The 27,569-nt window shown below is 38.2% G+C and overlaps 2 protein-coding genes across 5 annotated transcripts in view; one reads left to right on the plus strand and one right to left on the minus strand.

Moving 5' to 3' along the window:
* The first annotated feature begins 1,126 nt into the window (after window positions 1-1,126).
* Window positions 1,127-26,906, plus strand: ncoa4 (nuclear receptor coactivator 4). Of its 4 annotated transcripts, none has more exons than XM_051923338.1 (10): window positions 1,127-1,254; window positions 16,241-16,373; window positions 17,114-17,254; window positions 18,259-18,347; window positions 18,784-18,892; window positions 19,227-19,340; window positions 19,603-19,749; window positions 19,868-20,779; window positions 23,072-23,170; window positions 25,493-26,906. In XM_051923338.1, exons 2-10 carry the CDS (start codon window positions 16,248-16,250, stop codon window positions 25,496-25,498), a joined length of 1,743 nt encoding a protein of 580 aa, XP_051779298.1. In that variant the 5' UTR covers window positions 1,127-1,254; window positions 16,241-16,247; the 3' UTR covers window positions 25,499-26,906. The 4 variants fall into 4 exon arrangements, with proteins under 4 accessions (XP_051779298.1, XP_028650978.1, XP_028650979.1 ...); XM_028795145.2 differs by lacking the exon at window positions 1,127-1,254 and adding an exon at window positions 1,504-1,643; XM_028795146.2 differs by lacking the exon at window positions 1,127-1,254 and adding an exon at window positions 1,508-1,643 and having other exon boundaries at window positions 23,075-23,170.
* timm23a (translocase of inner mitochondrial membrane 23 homolog a (yeast)) overlaps window positions 26,907-27,569 on the minus strand; it is a 29,298-nt gene continuing 28,635 nt past the window's right edge. The window contains exon 7 of the mRNA XM_028795147.2: window positions 26,907-27,108. Coding sequence (XP_028650980.1) covers window positions 26,993-27,108 — 116 coding nt within the window. The 3' untranslated portion in view covers window positions 26,907-26,992. The remainder of the gene's footprint in view (window positions 27,109-27,569) is intronic.

Here is a 27,569-nt window from a genome sequence, read left to right on the forward strand (position 1 = left end):
CATTGTACACCAGTAGACATTGGTGGGCATATATTCAGAAAACTGGGCTTTTCTATGAGATCTAAGAAGTTTAAGGTGCTTGACTATAGTGATTCAAAGACATTTAAAGCTGCTGATTATCTCCACAGCATTTCACCTAATGTACATGGTACAATGAAAATGCCTCGTTTCTTTAAGTCTATGACCAGCTGCTTGGCTTTGATAACACCATGTCTGAAGGCAAACTTCTGTGTAAGCCATCTCATTTTAGTGAATGTGATGCTGGTGTTATCAGAAGATTTCATAGGGGAGTCGCACAACATGAGGCTCAATGCACTACAATTTTCCACTCAAAAGATTTTCAATACAAAAACAAACAAAAAAAGATGGGATCTTTTAAACATTTTCCAGATGGCATCTGAAGTGTGGCCCCGTCCTATAGATGGCAGCAAAAGCTTACTAAGCGTATTTTCGGTGTGCCAAGTGGTCTCAAAGGTGTCCTGTCACTATTGACCGTTAAAGAAAGCTGCACACGTCACATTGAAGACAAAGAGAGAAATATTTGTATGAAAAGGGGACGCATGGGGTTTACTTTACGCTTCTGTAGGTGGATATTCATACGCCAAGCTTAAACTGTCACTGTATTAATATTCTTAAATAAAGGACTTTGCCGTATAGACGCCATTCCCAATTGACCCCTTACGGGCTAGTTATACTGTGAACGCTTCTGAAATAATGTGATACTGGCTGTAAAAACTAAGATCTTTACACTCCATACCACTTCCTACGCCACAAATCCATCACAACGGGTAACGTTGCCAATTCGATGTCATCACCGATTACAAAATGGGAAGACAAAATGTTCCCAGTTTAACGCTATAATACCCGTCGGAGCAGGTAAATGCCTACTACACAACTGTGTTTTGAAACGTTACCAGGATACGCTTTTACAGAGAAACGATCCATTATTTAATTTTAATGGTGGGTGGCTGCTCGTGTGCACTTACAACAACTAACTTGAATGACATACTTAATAGAGAATTCTGAGGCACTGTTAACTTTTGTTCGCCTTCACCGGTAATCTCTTATCTCTACCTCCCTCCCATCCTTCCTTTACGTCCACTTCTGCTTACGTGCGAAATGTACTGAAGCCTATGGCGGCGCGTGACGACTATGGGGGCGGAGCCTCTTGGCAATGTGATGTGGCTGGTCTTACCCGAGTGCGCGTTTGAGATACTAAGAGACATCTGTTCAACCACATTCGAGGCTGCTAAGGTAAGAAGACAGCATAAGGTGGACACATTGTTCAGGTTTAACCGATTATTGCTGTCCAAGGTCAGTGTCATACTTAATTATAAGCGATCCGGAAAAGATATCCGGGCAGCGTTTCACCCGCGCCAAGAAAAATGCCTGCTAAGCCAACAACCAAAAAAAGTCTGTTCTTTCCTGTGAGGGGCCTTTTCGATCATTTAAAATGCCGCTCGTGTTTACGTTTCATTAAACTTTATCTTTAACGAGGCTGTACTGTCGGAGAGGGCATTGACTTAAATTGTTCAAGGACACGTTGGCATTTTTGACCGAAGTAGTTGCACGTTGAGTGTGACATTATTAAGTGCCCCTCCGGTTAGAGCGACGAGCATGGGAACTGGTGAGGAAGACACAATGTGAGTTATGCCGGATGATCTGGCGTGTTCCATTGGAATTAATTTCCGTTTAAGTCTCCGGTGCTTCAAAAGAAATAGCAGCTGATTCCGGTTGTTTAATACATGTGGCTCAATATGAAATGTAGCGATTCGCAAACAATTAATCGTTTTTTCTTTACATTGTGGAGAATAACGAGACACTTCATCACTCCGACTTGTGATTCTTTTTTTTTTTATTATTTGCAATTGAATCGTATTCATTGTTGCGTTCCATTGTTTAGCGCGGTCAATAAGCCTTCGGATCACTTGTTCCCAGTTTTCTAGACTTTTCTAACCACAAACGAAGTACGTTTTGGAGACAGGAGAAAACAAGAGTTACAAGGTCGAGGAAGCATTGGGGTCCTTGTGTTTATAAAGTTTGTGTTTTGGTTGTCCGGTGCAGTGAATTGAGAAAAAGATCATTATTGTAATGTGCATCTGGGTAACATTTTAAAAACGTTCAAAACTCCTACTTGTTCAGCGGTTTCATTTTCCAGTTCCAACTTGTTAGCAAATTTCTCGAAATATGTTTTTGTTCAGAACATTTTACTTGTTTTTATGTTTTACGTGTATTAATGTGTGCTGATGATCTTTCATGTGTCCCTTAAGGGTAGTCGTTTAGAATTTCAGAAATGTATCTTTTATTTCGTTTTGACAGTTTTTAATAACTGACACAGATAAGCCCCTCCATCTGCAAAAAGTGTAATTTTGCTTAGTACTCATACTTGCTTTCGTCTGCCATATACCTTTCTTCTTAGCATTTAGCTCCCTTGCTTTAGTTAAACGTTGGCATTTAGATTTTCACATTGATTGATAGGGTTACAATTGAGAAGTTTTACTTTATGGCAATTTTCTTGTAGAATCTGTTTAAAACAAAGTACTTTTAAGTTTAAAAATAAGGATATTGCAGCCTAATTCGGGTTCATTATTGTGAAAGACTTCAAACATGCCATTTTTACTCATTTTTTTGTTCTTTTGAGTATGTTTGTTCTAACCATTTATGGGAATCTTCTTCCCCGGGTTAAGTTATTACTCTTCAAAACTCAAATCCTGACACAAGTCTGTCAGTTCATATCTACCAGAATGCTTTTCCTTTTAAGTGACTTCTGTAGCTATTGTCCTAATTTTGACCTTTTTTTTTTTTTTTTTTTGCACACCTCAGTATCTTAATACCGATCTACTCCTGTCAGCATTCTACAACACATTCCAGAGTTAGGTCCCTCTAATTTATCATTTGTTTAAAATCTCTTATCTTGTTGCTTTGAATTATATTCTCAAAGAATTTACCTGTAACCTTGTTATTATTTGTCTGGTGGCTTTTATCCAAGTTGCTTGACAAGATCATTGTGTTACAGGTTAACTGGCATGTTCAGGGTCATGCAGTAAGTTTGAGAAAGGATTGAACTAGCAACCTTTTAAAAGTCTTGCACTCCAGTCATCACCTGTAGGATGTTGTGAAAACGTCTCTTCCATATGTTGTCATGTTTGTATATAAAGTATTATGAGGAGTGAAGCCTAATCTGTGGATTTTGTGGTAGCCCAGAGAGATTATGTTGTTTGAAATTGAGATACATGTTAACTCTCACAGATGCCATATTGTTTCAGAAGATCTTAACACCGTATATAGAAGTTTCTATTCATAACATTTTGCTGCATTTTAGCAGTGTATCTTAATAATACAGCTTCGGACTTTGCTGAGCTGGTTGTTCCAAATGGATAACATCCTCTTTTTACCCCACTTGTCATTCTTGTATGCCTCTATTGATAATTACATTTCTTTTCTCTCTGCAAAAGCAATTTATTTAGCAATTGCGTGCTCAGGAATGAGCATAATGCACTGCAGCTAGCTTTATCGAGAACATGCCATTCCTGCCTCTGTATTGTAGCATAACTGTTCATTTTTTTGCAGCCTTTGATTATAAGCCATAGTTTCTTTTCATGTTGTCTCAATATCATATTTTTTAGGTATGCAGAAATATATAATACTGTCTTGACTTGCTTCGTTTACAGTAAAGGTACACGTACCCTGTCATATTTGGGTAATCCACTAAACTTTGCTCATTAGAAATACACCTATTTAATGACTTTTAACTCTTTGAGGGCTGAATTTTTTTCCACACAATGCACTGGTTTCATACATAAAATCAACATAAAACATCTGTTCCTACGCGCTGTGGCTGCTGTTGGTGCCTGTTCGGCATCTCTGGCAGCAGTGGCTGCACAGGGGTGGCTCAGTGGTCAGCAGGAATGCATGGCGGGCTGGCTACGTGTGTCTTCGCACAGCAGGTGGGCAACGGTGGCAGTCGTAGTGTGATGCAATATGGTTTGTACCTTGTCATCATAAGTGGTGGTCCTCCTAGACGAATGCTCCTGTAGGTGTATCAGCTACACGAACGTGTTCAGCACCACAATCAGCTGGGGACCAATAGGCTGATGCTGGCACCTCACTTTCGTTTTCGATAACCATTTCCAGATCACTTGCATCAAACTCAGAGTCCGAAAAGTCAGAGCCTGATTCAGTGATAATATGTAAAACGTCCATGGAGTATTTTGCGTTGCACATTTGCTTTAGTCTCGCCAGATGTCGATGCTATTTTAGAGGCTGTTCACTCTTCACTACTTCTTCACATGCAGGGAATCGAGGTCAAATCAACAAAGTTACGTAACTTTCCTTCAAGCAAAGAGAGTCGAACTAAAATGTAAGAGCGAGTTTTGTCGCAGCTTATAGCCGACTACCATCCTCTACTCCTGAATTTTGACAAAAGTCAACATCAGCCCTGAAAGAGTTAATAACAGTAAAATAATTTCCATTGTGAGAGCACTCAAATAGGTTATCAATTTATAGGTTAAAATGGATAGTGAATATGTTGCAGTCTGTCTAAGGTAACACAATCTGAAGATCTCTCTCTGTCTCCGTCGTGCTTACTTATTCTTGCCCCTTACTTTCTAGGTAGACAGTCTCCCTCTTTTCTTTTAAATTACTTGTTCATTTCCGGTAATCTGCACTGCATTATTTATAGAGGACACCACAGAAGTACCACAGTTTCATTTCACAAGTAAATTTCCAGTTCTTTGTGTTCTTTTGATGTTTGGCCTTGGCTGATCTAAATTTTTAGTGAGTACTTACAGCAGTTGGTCTTGTGATGTATCATGCTGTGTATTTTTTCTTTTTTTTAAATGCAAGATTTGTCAGTTTCAGAAGTACAAATACCATCTGGTCTCTTAAAATACTAAATGTTACTAGGTAAATAATTTGACCCTGGTAGTTGATTGTTGTGTTGCACAATGTGAAATACTTAGAAAGCTCAGTTTAGAGACTAAATACTCAAAGGTCCTGTCACATTACAATACTTTTCAGTTGCAAACCTCATTTTCATAACATTAGATTTGATTGGTTCTCAATTATTACATTCATTGATATTGCCCCATTACTCAAGACACAATCCATTCTCATCTTAAAGTACAATACATGCAGTTTGTTTTTGGTTGTTAGAAAAAGGGACAGGCTTATGTACTTTGGAATTGTGAACCTGTAATGGAAAGTCATCACCGAGTTGTGTAGTCCCCCCGATGACTCCTAATTGTGTAATGAGACATCCTTCAGTGATGTGATCAGTAAATGCAATTGTCAAATTTGACATGCCTTCTGACTAAACGTTTTGCATCTGTAATGTTCCATCACCTTTTTAGGACAGGTCTTGTTCCATAGACAAATCAGATTGACCTATATAATGGTGGCATGGGCACCTGGATGTGACTCTAAAACAAACCCCATTGCGACATCAGTAGTATTCATGAATCAAAGGCTTAGCAACATACGAAATCGTTCAGCCAACTCATCTCAGTCCACTTTTCCTGGTGAAGGTTGCAATGTACTAATCCGATATTGTGGAATGTTTTGACCCTTTGCACTGAATAGTTGCTAAAAAGCATTTTTTTTGTAAGTTGCTCTGCAGGAATCTTGTAGAAGCTAGTGCAAGCAGGTTGCTTAATGATTAAACTGATAACTTCTAGCTGACATTTCTTTCATGCCTTCAAAGAGATAATCCTCTAATCTGAAGTCTTGCTTGAAAGATTTCTTGTACTTCAATATTTTTTTTTCCCTTTTGTTTCCATGGTGGTTTTTTTTCCTTTAAATCACCTGCTGTTACTCATAGCAAGAGTTTCAAGTCATCTACTGTTTATTGTTGTAAGTAAATTACAACCAGTTTGTCTCTGTTAAAAATGAGATTTATCAGTTATGTGTCCTTACATTTATCACAGTGTTTATTGATTACAGTAAAGCCAGAGGAAATTCTTTCCAAAAGAGCCCTAAGTTTGTCGCCAGTCTCTTGAAAAGCAAACAACAATTTTTGAAGGTTAGTTAGAAATAGAAATTGTACGTGTGGCAAAAGGAAACCTTTTCAGATACAAGGAGAATATGCAAATACCATGCAGAAAGATACCTCTAAAATTCATTTCAAATTTAAGCATGGCAGGACTGCCGCTTTGCTCACTGTGCCACCACTTCTGTTTAAGTCGTGTTTTTACTATTGGTAAATGAGACTCAGGGTTCAGTAGCTCAGTCAACAGAGTAGAGTCTGTGTACAGGTATAAGTTATAAAAAGTAAAGGCAGCTACCTAATGTGGAAAATTTGGAACCTTGCATTACAAGCCATAAAGTTTCTATACTGTTTGTGTATCAAGAATAAGAATTTTTTTTGTCCTTCACTTTAAATATCTTTTAAGCCATGGTTACACTATTGTTTCTAGCGAATTTCAGCAGCAGAATTAATTTACATAATCTTGGGGAGTCTGGGGCAGTCACATCACTCACCGTGACTGACAGTCATGTAGTGTGACATCCCCAGTCACTCACTCACTCAGACTGGTCTGCAACTCACCTTGGTTTGATTTTTGTCTTGTCTGTGTGTGTGTGTGTGTGTGTGTGTGTGTGTGTGAGAGAGAGAGAGAGAGAACTGACAACTACTGACTGTTCACCTGGAAGTATAGTGCATAGAATGAAGCCAAGAGGAGAGGAGAAATGCACTTTTTTGGACTCTGCAAACGAGGAGCTCATCTGTCTGTCAAATTTGTTGCACCACAATGGAACTGAACAAACTGGAAAATGTACTCATGCTGTAGCATTCTGGTGCGTTTGGGAACTTGGTTAACAGATTTGAAAGTTGGAGCATTTTACACACAGAGTGTACCAAATTTCAACAATATCTGTGTACTAGAAACAGATGTTTTATGAGGACTGACAGACCTGGTGATCAAAGTGATACTTTTTGCAATAACTGCAAACACACTTAAAAAAGCAGAATAAAATGTCAGATTTTGGCTGAGCTTGCCACTACCCGTCAAGTTTTTATACAGGCACCGGCTCTGTCAGCATAAAGCAACCTCGCACTGCTTTGAAAATTTTAAATTTTGCTGAAAAGTCATGTAATTTGTCTTCTCATGTGATTGGTATTAGTGTAGTCTGAAATCCTTGGTTCTGAAAGATCCAGCGACTGCAGGCACTATGACTGACATCTCGTTTAACTAAAAATCATGTAATGTGCCTCCGATTACAGGAATGTGTCAAATGGGAGAGTTGGTTGAACATGGGGCAGTAAAATATGACCTAGATTTGAGACCGTCTATGGCCATGTGTAGTATGTGTAAATCGGTCTATTAACATACTTTATTCCATTATGATTTTTTGCACCATTAACATTCAGTTTCCAAAATCTTGTACTTTGGTGATGATTTATACATTTTTTTTATCATAATTCTAGGTTTGCAGTCTCCAAAAATGTCTAATATTATGTTCATAAACAGTCTTCACTAAGTAAAGACCTATCAGACAAATTAAATAAATACAGTATAAAAGTTGTGTGTTGAACACCAGTCCAGTTAGATAACTGTAGCTCAATTGTTCATATTTGTTTGTTTTAATAATTGCAGCCCTTGCGCTTCATGTGATTCTTCTTAAGTAGCAGCAATCAGTGGTGGGGAGTTCAGGGATCAGATCCATAACCATTAGACTTCATTGCTTGTTTGTATGTTGATAAAGAAGTGCCCACAGAATGGCACAACTGGTTATATCAAATTTGTGTTTTCTTTCCCTAACCTAACTTTTTGATAGGCAAATAGAAACTCTACATTTCTATTAGCTAATGTTGATTAAAAAAAAGTAGTTGAAATTTTTTTGAAAATGACCACATTTGCTTGGGTTTAAATTTCACATAGTCCTAGCCATCATGCTTACCAGATTGCTTAATTTTTAACATTTAAGAAGATGTTTTGGGGATGTGGTGTGGATATGATACAGATAAGGCATAATATTAATTCAAATGTTGAGTTTGACACTATAGAGTTGTGGATAGTGGCTCTAGAGGTACATAAAAAAAAAACCCTTATCAAAAAGCAAAATACGACGATTCATAACTGGAGGAAATAGAGATGGAAAATTAGTAGACTATAATTTGGATGTTGGTCATTACAAGTAGTGTGGGGTTTTATTAGTATTGTGGTTAGCAAAGTGTATGCAAGGTTGCTTCTTTTTTTTTTTAATTGAGTCATGTGTTTAAAATGACCCTTTGTACCTCGTCATTTTTAGTATGTCATGTGTTCAGTAATAAAAATATTCTTTTATGCGAGTAATCACTTTGCATCTGGAATACAGAATAGCCCCAGATTGTTTTATTTCCCTATTATGAAATGCAGAACCTTGTAGATTGTTTTACAACAACAACACATTTTTGAGGGAGAAAATTAATAAAAAGCATTTTTCCCCCACTTACATTTCTGAGTTGTGAATTTACTTGTAGAAAATTATTAAAGTTCTCCCCTGAAATAAGTGTGTTGAAGGAGAGCTTTGGATTCAGTTTCATCATTTAAAAATGTTGAAATGTTTTAATGCTACATGTACAAAAAAAGTAATACCGTTTTACAGACAAACCAATCACAATGCATATTAGTGTGTGCCTGTAAAACAAACTATTTTTCGAACAGTTGTGATGAGAACAGGCCATTGAGCCCAACAAGCTCATCCATCCTATTCACCTAGATTTTGTAAAAAGATCCCTAAAGCCTTACTTTCCACCACACTACTTTGTAGTGTTTGGATTTCTGAATGTGACTAGCTCTAGATTGATTAATGTGTGGATGGTGGCACATCGTTTAACAAAACACTGTACCAATAATACTGTATGTTTCATAGTCTTTGTTTAACAGTCATAAAAGTATTTTAAGGATATCATTAATGACTTGGGTATCTTCAGTTGTAATCCATTATTTAAATGAAAAATGTTTTTGCCTAAGTCGTTCAGATTCAGTATATGATTATAGTCATTGTTCTAAGCACCTATGTTAGTTGAGGATCTTTTGTATTGCCCCACTATTTCATTGTTGTTAAATAAAAACTAAAAAGGGAATGCATGATTCAATGTATTGCTTAGGTTTTGTCTGTGTAGAGGTTACACACTATCCCCATGTCTGCCTGGGTTTTCATCCTGATGCTTAATTTTTCCTGTCTTCCCCAAAGAAGCACAAGTTAAATGGTGATTCCACATTGGCCCACTATGTGTGGAGTGGTGGTGTCACCATGCTATGGACTGGACCCTTGGACAAGTGGTTCTTTTGCTCCTATGGTATCCTAGATAGGCTTTGGCACCCTGATGCCCCAAATTGTGTTAAGCAGATTTAAAAATATTTAATGCTAAGTTTTGTTTGCATAATTTTATATTTTAAAATATACACCAGATTAAACTTTATTCTGACATAATCAATGGAAACTAACAGTTTAAATATTTAGAATCAACTATTACAAGGAAACTTAAAGATGTTAATAGATCATCATCTCTAAATCTCACTCTAGCTAGGAGAAATAACACCGTTAAAACCGATATTCTCCTAAGGGTCCTATATATCTTTTACACCATCCCTGTGTGCATCTGTGTCGGTGTCTATGTAGTGTCTCTCTTTTACGTATGTATTTTTTTTAACGAGTTAGACTTTATAATTTTGTCTACTTTGAATTCAAAATGACCATGTATTAAACATACTACTTTACAGAGACCTAAAGAAGAGGTTGGTATGGTATTGCCTAACATTCTGTTCTACTACTGGACTACAAACTTTTGTACACAGAGTCTTTGGAAGGGCAGATTAAAACCACACTGAGTTAGCTGGTCATGGAAATGAAATCATGCCCAATATCCTCTCTGTATACTTTAATAAGTGCTCTAGTTAATTATAATTACTATCAATCTGCCAGTAATCCTGTGGTTCATTAGTCACTTTGTTTGTTTACTGCTGTAGAACATATTTTAAGGCAGCAACTCCTGTATAGAATAATTGATATACACCAACCTCCTTTAACCTATTCATTATTTAGCATATGGAAATCCTTTGATATCCTTTAAAGGTATTTTATATGGACAACACACGTATGCTTGTTTTGAACAGCTCTCTCCTAAATATGTCTCAAACACATTGTTACTTTGTGAAAATTAATGTGCTTAAATACCTTTCACCAGCCTTTGTTCCTGAAGTGAAACTTGCTAGTTTCGATGAAATTATGGGAAGAGTTTTTAGGTTTAACAAAACTTTTAAGGAAAACATTCCTCGTTGGGAAAAGATGGGATAGGGGGATCTTTCTGCTGGAAATTCAGAGAAGGAGTAGAACATCCATATTACTAAATGAGAATGGTAAACCAGATGGACGCAGGGACATCCGGACATGGGCCGTGGACGCAAAAGACGTACTGCGCAGGCGCCCCCACAAAACCCCCCTTCCAAGCAATGGAAAGCAACGTAAAATAAGAAATGAGGCGCCCATAGCACACAGAAAAAAGGAGTCAGACGCCGGCGCCACACACAGCGCCGCACGAAGCCCATGGCACACGAAACGGAACACACACAAAGAAGAGGATTGAGACCCATGACACACAAAGCCCCCCTCCAGTAACTGAAATAAGAAATGAGGCGACGTGCCCCTAGAACACCAAAAAGAGTCAGACGCAAGCGCCACATAGCACACGAAACGGTACGCACACAAAGAAGAGGATTCAGACCCACGACACACAAACACCCCCTCCACTAACAGATAAAAAAAAGTGAGGCAACGCGCCCCTAGCACACAAAAAAAAAAAAAGAAGTCAGACGCGAGCGCCACACAAACCCATTGGACACGAAACGGGACATACTACGGACATAGCACACGAAACATACACAAAAAGGAGGATTCGGACCCACGACCACACTAACATAAATAAGAAATGAGACACAAAGCCCCATTACTGAACAAACCGTCCGTATTAAACATACGTCATCTGAACACGTTCAAATTATGCAGCATAGGTCGATCTCATTACACTGATGCACTATTAACCGTTCAACCACAGAAAAGGCTCCATATTAACAGTGAGTGCGATCCTCCTTATTACTTATCCATATTTCTAACGCTGAAGAACAAACAAGTCATGAATTCACGATCACGGGTACAAAACGATACGGCTCGAGTGACGGGACCAAACACACGAACCTGCATGAAAAAAAACAATACACGTCGGCGCCTACAACGCGCTTCTGAAACCCCGGAAGAAAAAATGTCTCGGCTCCAAAAACGCAAAGCTCAACTAACACAGTTACAGAAACGAGCGCAGATGGACAGACACAATGAACGTTGACGCATGCAGCACGCGTCTCAAAGAGCTGCATCGAAACAGGCAAGGGTTCAAAACGAAACACCTCGAGTCTCAGAGATACAAAAACGGCAGCGAAGGGACAAAATAAATAAATGCAGACGTCTACAACGCGCATCTGAAATGCTGGAAAACAAGCAGGCAAGTCTCCAAAAAGAGAAAGCTCGACTAACCGACATACAAAAACGGGCAAGGCTCAATACAAACAATGAACGCCGTAAACTGCAACGGGCTTCTCACACAGCACAGGCAAATCGATTACAGCTCCAGAATAGCACGTCCCAAATCCTGCACATACAACGACGCGCCTCTCAAACGGCACAGACAAAAGATACACGTCAAGGATATCAACGACAGACACCTGCTAAACGATTGCGCCAGTTAGCTGACAACGCGTTCAATAATGAGTCCACTATTCATGAAAATTCATTGGGATTAATGAATGTCATTTGCAATCATTGTTATTCACTTAACTTCCCTGAAGAAACAACTGGCAATACAAGTAATAAATTTACACGTTGCTGTCAAAAGGGTCAAATTAGACTGCCTCCTTTACATTCATATCCTGCATATCTACAGAAGCTTCTAACTAACGAAGTACCTGAAAGTAAAAACTTTATGAACTGCATTAGATCCTACAATGGTTCATTTGCTTTTGCAGCCAGAGATTTTAGACAGTGCTTAACTATTGCTCTACATGCAATGCGCTCAGGTATTGTTCAGTCCACCTTAAAATGCGCGGACAATTGGCATTGCGTTGATGAATAATAATATTCCCTTTGGAGGAAAGGTACTTTTATTAGGAGGAGATTTTAGACAGTGCTTAGCTATTGTTTCACATGCCATGTGCTCAGCTATTGTTCAGTCCACCTTAAAATACGCGGACAACATCATACATAAACAACAAGACACCGGACTAAAATACATATACAGGCGCGAGACCTGATTGGTGATTCCACATGCCATGCGCTCAGCTATTGTTCAGTCCACCTTAAAATACGCGGATGACGTCATACATAAACAACAAGACACCGGACTACAATACATATACAGGCGCGAAACCTGATTGGTGATAATACGAAGAAACGAACAGTCCGCATATTAACAGTGAGTGCGATCCTCCTTATTACTTATCCATATTTCTAATGTTAAAGATCAAACAAGTCATGAATTCACGATCACGGGTACAGAACGAGACGGCTCGAGTAACGGGACCACAAACACGAACCCGCATCAAAAAAAACATTAAACGTCGGCGCCTACAACGCTCTTTTAAAACCGCGGAACGAAAAATGTTATGTGGACGATTGGCATTGCTTTCAAAAGATACAGTTGGTACAAAACATGCGATGTCCAGATCCCGAATATAACAATTGGTTATTACAACTAGGAGATGGTACACTCACCAGTACAGATTGACTTCACCCAGATATTATTACAATTCCTCAACCCTTTATCTGCGACGACTTAGTTACGGAGATATTTGGAACAGCAATCTCATTACACCAAATACCCCTTTTAACACAACGAACTATATTATGTCCAAAAAATCTTAATGTTGATCACATTAATAACCAGGTCATTTCATTACTTCCTGGAGTGGCACAGCTCTTTCTAAGCTCTGACAAAGTTGACTCTGATGACGACAATGACCATCTTAATTTCCCCTTAGAATATTTGAACACTATTAACCCAGCCGGATTACCACAACACAATCTTAGCCTTAAAAACGGAACAATAATCATGCTATTAAGAAACCTTAACACTAAACAGGGTTTATGCAATGGTACACGTTTAGTCATCAACACCATGACACACAATGTTATTGAGGCAAAACTTCTTACAGGATCACATGCTAACAGTACTGTTCTAATTCCTAGAATTGACCTTACAAGTTCTGACCTGGAATTACCTTTTACACTTAAACGACGACAGTTCCCCATTAAACCTGCCTTGACCATGACCATCAACAAATCACAAGGACAAACCATAGACAAAGTTAGCATCTACCTCTCTGAGCCCGTTTTTGGACATGGACAACTTTATTTACTTCCTATATGCGTCATCTACACCTTCACACTATGCTATATCTCTTTCATACATCACGCTCTTTGTAATTTCACAACACCAGGGGTTGGCGAGCGAAGCCCCCTAGTAGCTATTCATAAAATACATTCTTCGATTTGTGCAAAGTACAATATAACTCCATTAAAATGTGTACATTGGGCACACACATTTCTCTTAAAATTAAACATGCCCAGGACAACATTGAAATTGTGAACATTGTCATTTTTTGGAATGCCCATGTTCTAAAATATCCTCCCAGCCCTTTAACAGCAATATTTGGAGAGCCAGATGGAATAATCTGCTGAAAAATCTATTCTGGCATTCTATTGTACACAGCACTAGACCACACAAAGAATCAAAATCCACTTGTCACAACTCAATGGGAAAGTGTATTAAATTCTCTCTCTGGGGAATGATTCAAGAATTTTTTTTTTCGACTTTGGCATAACATTGTTACTGAGAAATTGCTGGCCATATCTTTTGAGGTTTGCTATTATTTTTTGTATGTGAGAAATCAAATTAGGCCTCTTTGCCATGTGACTTTTTTTTTTCCAGGCCTCTTTTTTCAGTTTGGTGGGTATTTGTCTTGAATGGGAATTTGCTACTTGTGTGAATGTGTCTTTGAACAATTTGTGTGTTTTATGTTTGTTCTTCGCATTTACAACAAGACTTCTATTCTGTAAAGATTGACACTGTGGTGAGCTGTCATATATTGTTGTCCACTTTTTTGGGGTGGAAGGAATATTTAAAAATTTGCCTAAAGTCATAGGCTCTTTTTTTTTTTTTTTTACAGCAACAAGCTGTAATTGAGGTTTTAATTTTTTTTAATTGCTGTCATTATCATATGTTATTGAGGAAACTGCATGGAAAGACAAGTTCAGGCATTTGTGGTTTGTCAAAGCACCAGACCAACAGGAATGCAGAACTTGGGGCTATTTTTAGGACACCATACTCAATTATTTTAGGAACTTCTGATTATCACTTCTTCTTAGGAATATTTCTTAAAATCCATGTTCCCCATGTTGGGGAAAGACCAGTATCTGATTGTGAACATGACTGTCCTTATAGTAATACAGTACATTTTGTTTATAAAGTACACAAACTATCAACATTCTTTATATATGCTTAACAAAATATGAATGTCTATCATAATACAATTCATGTGAGTCATAAAAACTTAAAATATAAAAAATAATATCTACGGTAAAATATAAAAAATATCTACGGTACCAAAAGTGCATCAAAAAAGAGAAATCTTTAGGTATCTCCTAATAGCAGCCAATCTTGTGGATGCTCAGGTGGGTGCAGAAGCCCTTTCTTTAGTTTGTGTTTCATATTATACTGACCCTCAATCACCCAGAATGCATCACCTCATCCGCAGGATAACTAAATAGGTACATATGCAGTGATTATTGGCAGTAGTATATTTATAAGCAAAGACTAGAATTTTGATTTAGATAGGTAACGTGCAAAGAAAACAAAGGTGGTGTATTTGGGGTATATTTCTATGCGTTTTGTTAGTACACATGCAGCACTAATTTGGACATTTAGCAACCTTTAAGGTGGACTTTAGATGAAGACCAGTAAATGAGTTCTTGCAGTAGTCTAGGCAAGATGATATAAATTTATCAGGTCCCCCGATTTTTCTGTATCATGCTTAGATCAAAGTGATGTGTTCTTTGCTAAGCTGCTTAGATAACAAAATTTAAGCTTCAATTCTGACTCGGATGTGTGACCAGTGAAAGCAAAGGAATCAAATGACTATTAGGATGAGTTGTATTAGACTTTATTTGATCATGAGTGCAAATTAGAATAACTTCCCATCCATCCATCCATTTTCCAACCCGCTGAATCCGAACACAGGGTCACGGGGGTCTGCTGGAGCCAATCCCAGCCAACACAGGGCACAAGGCAGGAACCAATCCCGGGCAGGGTGCCAACCCACCTCAGGACACACACAAACACACCCACACACCAAGCACACACTAGGGCCAATTTAGAATCGCTAATCCACCTAACCTGCATGTCTTTGGACTGTGGGAGGAAACTGGAGCGCCCGGAGGAAACCCACGCAGACACGGGGAGAACATGCAAACTCCACGCAGGGAGGACCCGGGAAGAGAACCCAGGTCCCCAGGTCTCTCAACTGCAAGGCAGCAGCGCTACCCACTGTGCCACCGTGCCGCCCAGAATAACTTCCCATATGCAGTTATTCAACTGCAGATGGTTATCGCTAATCCAGCTCTGGATATTATTCATACATCATGTAACTTTAGTTAATGTATAACCGTCATTGCGAAAGAAACGCAGGTAAATGGGGTAAATGGTTCATTGTTTCATTCCTATCTGTGCCAATGTAGAATGTTACCCGGGGAAGTTTCTTGATTTTAAAAATAAAATTGGACAAAGTATCTACCCCTGAAGAACACACTGCAAGCAACGAGACAAAGCTCAGATTTTTGTCTCTTTAACAGCTGAAATATTAAAAAAAACAAAAAACGTTTTGAATCTTTTTGCCATTTTATTTCTCTTCTGTTCCTAACAATGACCTAACAGGTTTTCTTTTGTTAGGTCAATATTGTACAAAGTGAAATTGAGTTGGCCTTGTATAATGGAAGGGCTCATGTTTTAGTTGAAATTGTTCTCTGACTTTGGAGAAACGTCTCCACACCAACCTGTTAACTTGAGCACTATGGTAAGCAATTGTGGGGAAAAAAAAAAATATATTATTTTGCAATAAAACATAATGGCAGCATGAGCATGTTGTATGCTGAAATTGTTTTTCCAGGCCAGTTTAATATGCGCTGTAATTGTAATACTTTTTATGTTCCTCCACAGTATCCAGATGTCACCCTGTGTGAAGGACCGGGAGACCATGTTGGGGCAATGTCTTCAAGCACGCGCTCAGCTGGAAGCTGCTATCAGTGAGATATGCAAAGTAGAGCAACAGCTTTGTGAAAATGCCAGAGAGGTGAGAACAAAGGATGTAGATTGTGTTATTCATGGTCTCATTTCCCTCAAATTTGAGCATGTGATTATCAGTCATACCTTGTACCAACTTTTTGGGCCATTTCCAAATTGTGTGTGTGGGATTATTTTTTTTTTTTTTTAAGGATGTAATCTTGTGGTTAACCTCACCAATGGCTCAAAGGAGATTTGTGGGATAAAGAGCGTTCATTAATTTTGGGTTGTGTACATGATGTCTAAAAGTCTGAACAATAATCGCCAAAAGTATTTGATTGACTGGGTGGACCCCACTGTATATAATGGCGTCGGGCGTAACAGTTTCCTGTCTTTGGCGAAGAGGTCACATCTAAAGTCGTCTGTAGCATGTAGTGTACAGAGAAAGTTTAGGATTAAAAGTAAAGAGGGGCACTTACTGGAAAAGTACAGTAATTTTCAGAGTGATTTGATTGCATTCCTGCATTTAGTCTTTTGCTTGATTAGTTTGTTTTTTAGAATGGTATAATGATAATGCATATCAGACCTTCTCACTTGAGAGTTGATTGTTTTTGTGTTCGAGCAAGGCGCCTGGGAGTTAAAAATAAATAAACTGTATGACGTTGTTCTCAGTGGGACTTTGGCAGTGACTAGGCAGCTTTAAAGATCTTGGGGAAGGGTGGAGACATAAGGATGTTATAAAGTGTCCTTTACTTCTGCACTGCTAATATTCTCTCAGCAGTAAGGTTTAAGTATACATCATTATTACAGGTAAAGTCTCAGCTGCACAGCTGTATCAGCAGGCATTTGGAGTTTCTTCGCTCCCGGGAAGTTTGGCTGCTTGAACAAATTGAGATTGTCCAGTGCCTTAAAGAAGAAGCTTTGCAGCAACAATTGCAGCAACTGCATTTGGTAAGTTTTTTTTTTTTTGGTTTTGTTATTTATATATTGGCCATATATATACCTGCACTGTTAACTTTTTTCTGTTTCACTTTTTTCGATTTGAAGGTAAAATGACATGTATGACAGTTTTCTGTAAATGTCCTGTGCACATTCTGTTTACTAAGTAATAAGTAATGGTGCCTTTCTGTATCAAAATAAGTGCTTCGGTACCTTGGAATCCCACCCAATCTGTATGTCCTACAACAAACATGTAATTTCATGTTTTGTTGGCTAACCATTTGTTAATGAGTCATATTCCAACATACCACCCACCAATTAATTTTTTAAAACCCATTTTTTATATCATTTCTTGTACAAATATAAACCACATCTTCTTGAGTCAGTTGCACTAGATAGATAGATACTTTATTAATCCCAAGGGGAAATTCACATACTCCAGCAGCAGCGTACTGATAAAAAACAATATTAAATTAAAGAGTGATAACAATGCAGGTAAAAACAGACAATAACTTTGAATAATGTTAACGTTTACCCCCCTGGGTGGAATTGAAGAGTCGCATAGTGTGGGGGAGGAACGATCTCCTCAATAAGATGCTGCAGATGTTCTGTCAGACGGTTGTTGCAACTATAGGATTATAGGAGATTTTGGCATCTTTTTTTTTTTTCTTTTTTCTTTTTCATGTGTTAAATGTCTAGACTTGTAATAAGTATAAGTGTATGTGTCTTTGAAATAAATATGCTGTTGTAATTTGCTGAATAGCACCTTTGTGTAATGTATTCATTATTAATTGAGATCAGCTTTAATAAATCCCCCAAAAAACCTCTGGTAAACAGTAGCCAAAAAGTGGTTTTGATTGCTATGGTGGACAATACTGCATTCATACTGCAAAGTTTCAAATTGTTTCTCAATAGTATTGTGACAAAGATATATTTAATACAGTAGTGCATATATTTTTTAGGACCAGGGCACCAGATGTGAGGTGTTAATGGTGTTTTTTAATTTTCACTTTCAGCTGCTTGGACAATTCAACGCTGTAATCCTGCAAGTGGAGAACTGCAGCAGCAACACTTTGTCCAATCAGACTACCAGCTGTCTGGAAAAGTGAGGACATTTTACATTTCAGTTCTGCTTGAGATTGGGGTGGGGAATGGTGAGGGGGCGTCCTTTGGGGAATTCTACAGCCTGCAGGTACCTTTTGAGAAGATGTGCCTACATTGGAAAATTCATCTGAGATACTCAACCTGTGAGGTCTTCATTTCTTGCTTTAACATTTTAAAATCAGTAGGTCACAGAGTTAAAAGTGTCTTTGTTCTTGTCCCCTGCTATGTAATCTCCCGTTACCAGTGGTGTATACAGGCCCTGAACACTAAGGTAGCCCCCCATGAAACTCTTTTTCAGGCACTTAATCCTTGGCAAGATTTGTTTTGACAAGGGGGGGAAAATTTTTTTTAATGGAAATGTCAGTGAAATCTTTGTGTGTTTATTTGCAGTAAAGCTTAAACTTCTCCAGAACAACAGATGATTCTTTCTGTTACAGATTGGCAAGTCTGAGCTTGAACCCAGAAGAAACCCCCGAGATGAGTTTCCAGGCTGATGTTCATTCTCTGCGCAAGGCCATTACTTCATTTGGGACCATTGCCTCACAGGTGTGTGTACGTGTTGTGACCAGAGGAGATCATTTTTGCTGTATCATACTGTCATGATGCCTAAACTCTCCAAGGAGGTGCTTTATGCTTTTAAAAAGAGCTCTGTGGTACTGCATGATCGGGCTTGGCCTGTAATCCTGGTAATTGGCAGCTTGTTACACTTGTAAACTTGTAAAGAACAACTTCTTTGTTTCTGCCTTTTTTTTTTTTTTTTTTTTTTTAAATTCCAGTATATAATTCATATTTTCCCAGTACTAGTTATTTCACTTCATCTGTGTGTTGACTTCTGAAAGTATCTATTTTAAGGTTGCCTTCTACTTTATTTCTGTTTTAGGATCTTGAGTCGATCTCTGGTAACGTAAAACCACTTCTGGAGTCTGGCCCCTCTCACACTGACTGGCTGTTAAATAGCTGTCCTGTAGCTGCGCAACATTACAAACCTAAAGAGGTAAAGTGTCTGTTGTAACATGAAAAGATAACGCATACGTTTAGTTTTTCTTTGTTTTACTTTTGAGCTTTTAGTTTTTATTTTAATACACTAATGTGCATTTCTATGTTTGCAATATTGGTTTAGCTTTTTGCTTTAATGTAAGTTAAGATACTGTAAAGCTTAAAGAATAATGGAGCCTGCAAAGTACTATAGTTGTATATTTTATATAAAATGATTTATTTATTTATTTATTTATTTTTTGTTTCAACTTTCTCCACAGAAGATAACTGAGCCTATTTCTGGAGCACCGCTTTCTCAATGGCTGTTGGGTAGCCACTCCAGTAGTAATACTTCTAGTGGATTCAGTGGTAGCACTGATCTAAAGGACTGGCTTCTCAAACCTGCAGATGAAGCAAAAGTAGCAAAGGTAAGAGAGGCCGATTTGATTGTTTAAGCATAAATAATGCAATATTTCTGTTGGTGCCGGACATCCTTTTAAAGAAGGCTATTAATCTGTTTTATCCACTTTGCCTGTTTCTCCGTAGGACTCTTGTCCTGTGATTTCATTTGACTTTGAGGCAGCCTGGGGTCAGTTACATGATCTTGAGTGCTGGCTTCTGCAGGAAAGAGTGCCCTCTAGGAATCGAGCTCAAAGTGACCTCAGCACCACCAGCTGCTCGCTTTCAATTGAGAAGATTGAAGACTCCGATCTGAACTTCACAGAGGATGAAACTGAAGCATCTGAAAACAGTATGGATCTTGGCGAGTGGCTTGTTACACCATATCCAGAAGCAGGTAAACCCCAAGATACATACACTGATGCCGAGCAATGGAAATCTGCCTTAAAACCATTTGAAGAAAAGTATTCGTCCAGTGACTGGCTTCTAAAGCCTGAAGCTGGATGCGGCTCTTGCTGTGGCACCTTGGCCCAAGCAGTTGAGATTGAAAACCTTGGTAATCTGAAGTGCCTGAAGCAAACCCCATTATTATCGAGTTCTAGCCATTGGCTAATGCAGCAAGCCCCCCCAGTCAAAGTTGAGCAAGTCTGTAGAGCCAATGAAACCTGCAATAGCTTTTCTGAATGCGTATGTGAGGAGAGCTGCAGTCGTGAGGCTTTGCGTTCTTGGTTGCTTAAACAAGAAGGCCGAGACAAAAATGGTCTTCCCATAAACAAAAATTTGCCAAACACCACTGAAAAAGAGCATGATAAGATGTCTTCCAGCTTGGACAGCTGGCTGCATCCCAGTAGAAGAGTGAATGCTCTATCCAAGGAATCGGAAGAAAAAGCCAGCAGAGAAGAACAGAGTACAGAGTCCAAGGATCCTTTTCTCACCACCCTGCAAACTGAATGTTGGGTTCTCCCATCTTCACAGTCCACTGCATCTCCCGAGTGTAAAGACCAGAGCCAGGATAACTTCAATGAGAATGATAAGTGGCTGTTACGTAAGATAGCACATGTAAGTATTTTACTGAAGGCGTTGTCTTAGGAATTGTGTATTCACTTTGGCTGGTGGGTCATATTCCCAAATCTGAATACACAATTCCCTAATAGAATGTTGAAGGGCGATTTACACACAGTCCATTTAATATTTTTGGAGATGTAAATGAATTTTACTTGACTGGCACATTAATCCGAGGTGACTAATGAGGTCAGGACACATTACATACTTTTTTAAAACAATTTTAGCAGTTGGGCAGCTTGACTGACTCACAAGATCACACAGTGAGGCGGAGGTGGAAGTTTCAAGTCCAGTGTCTTAGCCAGCATGTTCACGCATGCAACTTATTTAAGCACACAATTTCACTTTTCCCTCGGGGTCATCCAGCTGCCCCCCACAGCACACACAGATTAATCTCTGTGTCCGTAATAGAAGGAATTTTGTTTTGGCTGCCCATGAAAACATACACCACTTCAATTTCTGTAATTTTGTTTTACTGACATGTAAAAATGTCAGTCTCAGGAATTTTGGGAAAATATTCTGAAACGGGGAGGTGCAAGTTTCAGTCATCTTTCAAAATTGCTCAGGTTCTTCTGGGAACACACAAACTTTGAAGTAAGATGGCCGTGATTCCTCTCCTGAGTGTGTAATATTGAACCCCTTGGTGAAGATGGTGTTCAACTGCAAAACTCCAAAATAAATGTGTGGGCACAAAGTATTGGGCTTTCTTCCTGTTTGAAATCTACTGAGAGTAGGCATGTTAAACAGATCTATTAGTAAATGAAGCAAAAGCACTGGAGGGTGGGGGGGCAGCCATGCAAGTTCCTACATCACAACAAGTTGCTGTCTTAGAATTAGTAGGTGATGTGCAGAATATCAAAACTGCATTACTGTTGATGCCCAACATCATTTTGATAGCCCCTCTTCCTACCACCTAATGTACATAACACTAAGAGCCCCTGATGTACGACTAAGCTATACATCATCAAGTTGTAATGGCAGCCAGTCATTTGAAGAGAAGGTCATTTGTGTCTTAATTATTGGATGATCAGTTCTTGTACATGGGATTACAATATTATAATTTTAAAAACTCAAAATTGAGTTTGTCTTCTTCAAGTGCAATAAGCCATGAATGTAATAATCTTCCTTCATAATAGTTTGTAGTGAGAAGTCAAACAAAATGACACCTTTTACTGGCTAACTAAAAAGATTACAATATGCAAGTTTTTGAGGCAACTCAGGCCCCTTCTTTAATTACATCTTGCCTGAAGAAGGGGCCTGAGTTGCCTCAAAAACTTGCATATTGTAATCTTTTTAGTTAGCCAGTAAAAGGTGCCATTTTGCTTGACTTCTCGCTATATCCATAATGGCTAACACAGTACAACACCCTAGGCCAGCGTTTCTCAACCTTTAAGTATTTGCGACCCGAGTTTTTATAACAGTTTTAATTGCGCCCCCCCCCCCCCCAAACGTTTTTTTGAAACCCTAATAAAATTTATTCCTATATTTTTTACTGCCAATACACTGCAATGTTTAAAATTTCCTAACGAATAGCAAAATTTTGCCACATATGGCAACATTCGCGCCCCCTTTTTTGTTACTTCGGGGGCACGCCCCCCAGTTTGAGAACCGCTGCCCTAGTACTACATTCATGATAGTTTTGAAGTAATCCGTTTGGCAGGACCCAACCCTAGACGTGGCACTATCCACAAGCGGTCTATCAATAAACTGGTTTTGGATTCCATAAAAACATTTTGTACCAGTGGGGGTCAATGGCTCACAAAGATGCAACTTCCTAGCAAGCATGTGCAGAGAGTCTATGTAGTTGAAAAATATATTGCATAAGCATTTAGCACTTAAACAAAATTATTAGTAACTGAACCTTTTCTAAATTTAACTGACCTGTTTACTGTCGTGTTTGTGTTTCTTAAAGGCAGTTTGAATGACTTTTTAGTATTAATCTGTTTTAGGCAGCTATTTTGGAAAAGAATCCCAAGACAGTTAAAAAGGGATCATTGCATCATAAATATACAAGTTGAGTTTTGCATTTAGAAACACGGGACAGTTACCGGAAAGCCCATACAGATTTTTCGTGATACAGTGACCAAACTGAAGAGCCTCAATTAAATCCCCCCCCCTGTACTTCATACTGCTTGTTTTTATGACTGTAAGGCCTATAGAATGCACATTGGTGCACTTTATTAACATGCTTTCAGGTAAAAGCAGGATCAGGAGTAGTACTTTAGTGTTAAGAGTAGTTTGCTGTGCGGTAAGCATTATTATTAATAATAATAATTATTTTTCCTCCAGCAGGAGCAGTTTGTTTTCCCATCATCAGTCAGTGACCTTTTTTCTTGTATGAAGCTTACTTTAGAACAAGAGAAGTGGCTCTACAAGAACCCTCTACAGGTGAGGCCTCCTGAGAAAATCGGGGTTAAATGTTAGAACACCACGCTGGATAAAGATGAGCAGAGGCAGTTGTATGAAACCATTATAGCTGAAACTTAGATTCTGGCAAAACAACATTTAATAATAGTGTAACAACTTCTTTCAGAATAAAACTTTTGTTTCATGAAGTAAAATGTTTGTCATCCCCAATATTCTTAACTATCATTTTTTGCCATTTTGTGAATAAAATTGGCTAAAGTGTAGTTTTTATACATGGACCTTGTTTTAAGATTTTGATAGACGTGGCTGTTAGCAGAAAGGTGGTTGGCACCTTTGTTGGCAGGGACCCTACTAAACTGTGGATACATTTCAAGAGTAAACATGTACATTAATTTAGTGAAGTAAAATTTGATGTGGGGTTATCAGTAAGATCTCTTAATTTCATTGAGAACCCAGTGCTGATTTAAGTGGAAGTAAAATACAAAAACCGTGCCTTTTGATTTATTGGTCATCTGTGGCCCCATCCTGGTCGAGTTTGTGTATGCAGGCAGATGTGTTTTCTTGTACAAAGTTGTGAGGTTCACTTTACTTCCTGTGACCACATGATGTTTCACAATAACAGGACTTGAGGTTAGACCTGCCGAGTTGTGCCACTTGGTACAGGTTTGAAATTGACTGAAGACGCATCTACCAAACACAGGAACTATTTCAACCCTCTTTTGGTTGGCTTGGGAGCTGTGGCAAATTTACATGGCAGGAGCTAAAAGCTGGTGCAAAGAAAGGATTTCAGTTTTGTCCTGTTGATTCAACCAAGAAAGTCAAACTTGAGTGGGACGAAGCCTACACATACATACACCCTCTTTAGTCCCCTAGCTGAAACATCCCGAAGGATCTTAAAAAGTGATCTGCAAACATTCCATGTGTATTCTCAAACATGGCTTTACCTTGTATTACAAAAAGCTAAATACATCCATCCATCTATTTTCCAAACCTGTTTATCCTGATACTGGTCAGAGGGAAGCTGGAGCCTACCCCAGCAAGCATCAGTCGCAAGGCAGGAACAATCCTGGAGGGGCACCATTCCATCGCAGGGTGACACCTAACCTGACTAAAGAATTGTTTTAAATTTAAAGCTATTCTGTTGATTGTACTATTTTACATAGACCATTTTGAGGTGACTGCATGTTTTGCTTGTTCGATGTGTATGCTTCAGGCCCAAACCCCCAAGCACTCCTGTTTTGTGGTACTTTTCTTACCAGTATAACCCCAGTACTAAAATGAAAGAAGAATAAAAACTTGTGCAGTCCTGTTGGGAGTCCTCTTCCAACCAATTTCATTGTCCATGCATCATTCTTGCCTTCCATTAATCTGTTTAGTGAGCTGGCTGCTTATTTTAAGAAATTCTGCAATGTTTGTATCTAAAATGTAAACATTTGTAAGTTTAAATTATCTTGTTCCTTTTAATGTACACTGTTCTATAGCATTTTCTCCCTTTACTTGGAATCAAATTAGGGAGAAAAGTCTACAGAAAAGGACAAATTAAAAATAAAAATCATTTATAGCTATGACAAGTACTACACATTTATACTTTAACAAGGTAATTGATCTCATTGTTTTAGTAAAACGGATTTATATTGATAGTGAAATTGCTTGTAATAAGATCATGCCGCCGTGGGGTTCCCCCAGGACTCTCCCTGAAGCTCAACTGGCGTAGGCAAAGACGCTGTGAACCGGAATCTTCTGACTTGATGACTGCACGGAAAGAAGAACCTCATGATTCAAATCCCACTGGTCATGCACAGTGACTGTGCTTATTTTCAAGCTTTGAACAAACAATTTTGATTTGGCAAAGGTTAAGAATTTACTACATTTAAGACCAAAAAAGGCATTTAAAAAAAAAAAGCACAATTGAACTTGTCAAAAAAATGAACAAAACTATTACATTATCAGAGCTATAACTCCTGAACATGAAGGAATTTCAGTTGTGCTGCATGTGCCACCCCAGTGTCCTCATCTACAAAATAAAGTTGAGGTTTACTTGATAGGAGAAGGTTGGACCTGATTTGAGCGGTAGACCGATAACTAAGGTGTGATGACAAGTTGGACTGCACATCTGTCAATGCTCAAAAACAAGAATATACTTGTAAATTAGAATGACAGAATGCCTGTTTATTGATTGTTTTGTACATCTAAGAGCCCTTCAACCACCAGAAAGCCGTTCCAACTAAGCGTCGCTTTCCTTTTTAGGTTAATCAGAAATGTGATGCTTAGACTAAAATTAATTCTGATATTCTCAGGCTTGAATTCTCACAGCTTTTTCTCTTTTTTTTTTTTTTTTTTTAGCTTTGATTTCCAGCAACAATGACTGTGAACATTAGGAGAAATCATGTAACAGCTGACCCATTCATTACTGCACATCCAAATATGATGCCTTCCTACACCTTGCTTTTAACACATTCGGAGGACATGGAACAGTACTTCTCTTTAAACCCAAGCTGAGAACATCATTTGGAAGTTACCCAAAATACTAACCCGAACCTTATTCACAAGAAGGCTTCTATAAATCTTAGATTAGCTAGGTTTCTATGTAACATTGTTCTGTTGTTTATGCCCTCTAAAGAACTCGAATTCATGACATTTTATGTTTTATGTGACTAAAGCACATTTTATGGAGTAGTCTGTTCTTTAGAAGGCTCTGATGAATGATTCTGCCCCGTTGGGGTGTATTGGGTCATAATATTGAATCTATCTGAAGAAATGTTAGCTTTGTACAAGTGATTGGAGATATAATTGAATTACTGTATGGGTTATTTTTAAAATCTTGGCTGTGTTTCATTGCTTTTATGTTTACTTTCCCCTCAACATTTGTTTTAATTCCAAACTGAATGAGTCACATTCTGTCTAACCAAGATGATTGTCCGTTTGCTTTTTTTCCCAGGACAATGTAAGCTGGCTGCTGTGTGACTTTGCATAGGGCAGTAAAGAGAGCGGTGTGGCCTCTGTCTTCTCAGAGCTACATTTTACTTTTGTGCTTGGCACTTGTGAACTGTAGGTTCTAGTTTGGACACGTTTTCTGCCTCGTACTTCTACCTGCACAGCGTACCACTCTATGTACTACTTGTCCTGCATCTGCCACTTTAAAACTTACATATTGGATATAGCAGGTGAAGCTTTTACTTCTAATAAAGTGCTTTTATTATATTAGATAGGAAAAAGATTTATACTATGTTAACTAATGTTAATTAATTGATAATTATCCAACCATTAATTAAAAAAAAAAAAAAAAAAAAAAGTAATTGTGGTAGTTGTCGTCTTTGTGTAAAATGTGTACACTTTACCTTCACATGTTTTGTTAACAAGATCCAAGCTGACTGTTCATCTGCGGCATCATGTAATGGGTGTCCTCTGCCTTTTAATTGTAAGAAAATAAAACACATCAGGTTGTACTGCACTCTTCTTCATTGTTGTTCGCAACTTCCCTGAAGAACAGAATAATCTGAATACAATACTTTATTGCAAGACATAACGGTATTCAAGAATTCTAACTATGGTAATATAGTCAGTATCAAAAGTTTGATGCAAATATTTTATTATTCCTTCTGCTCTTTTTCTATAACCCATATGACCATAATCCAGGTTTTAATACGATCAAGTTAAAAGTCTAATGACTCAACAAATATAGGACAAGATTACAAAGTTGTTTTTGGTATGTATCAATTTAAATGTCTTTAATAAACCATAAATATTGAGCAAGAAATTAAGTTCATTCAAATTTATTTATGCACATCTTCCTAAACAAAAACATTTACAGTCGGACAGACAAGGCTGTCACCAGAAGCATAATCAGAGGGACTGGCGAGAAGAACGGGTTTTTAAATGTTCCCAGTTATTGTAGACAGCATAGAGTCCAGTGAGCGTCAAACCCAGTAGTCCTCCTCTCATGGCACTCCGCAGGCCACCTACAAGAAACAAGACTTGTTTTACTGAATTACCCAGTTTACAATGGAACATTTCATAAGAAGAAACAAACTTGAAAAGGAGTAAGATGAAGCACATATCAAAGTGCATATCACAGCCTGAGGTAAGGATAAAGAATGAATCGATCAAATAAAAGCAAAAGTGAAGAGAAGGGAAAATGTAAATGGAGACTCTTTACTACTTCATCTACTGCAAATGTATAAAATGTGCTCAGGTTCTGCTATGAGCTCTAAAATGACATTCAATTTGTGAAAAATGCCAAACCCAAAGGAAACTTCAAGTGAACCTATTCTTTAATTGACTTTAAAGTCATTTAAAAACTAAGTTGTAACAGCACCCAGGAGAAACTTATTTTTTTAAATACTTGAAAAGGATGGTACATATTACTGTGTTGCATATCACCATGCATTACTCTAACCTAAAGTGTGCAAAGCCAGTATGA

Source organism: Erpetoichthys calabaricus, chromosome 2 (assembly GCF_900747795.2).
Source record: "Erpetoichthys calabaricus chromosome 2, fErpCal1.3, whole genome shotgun sequence".
NCBI classification, from domain to species: domain Eukaryota; kingdom Metazoa; phylum Chordata; class Cladistia; order Polypteriformes; family Polypteridae; genus Erpetoichthys; species Erpetoichthys calabaricus.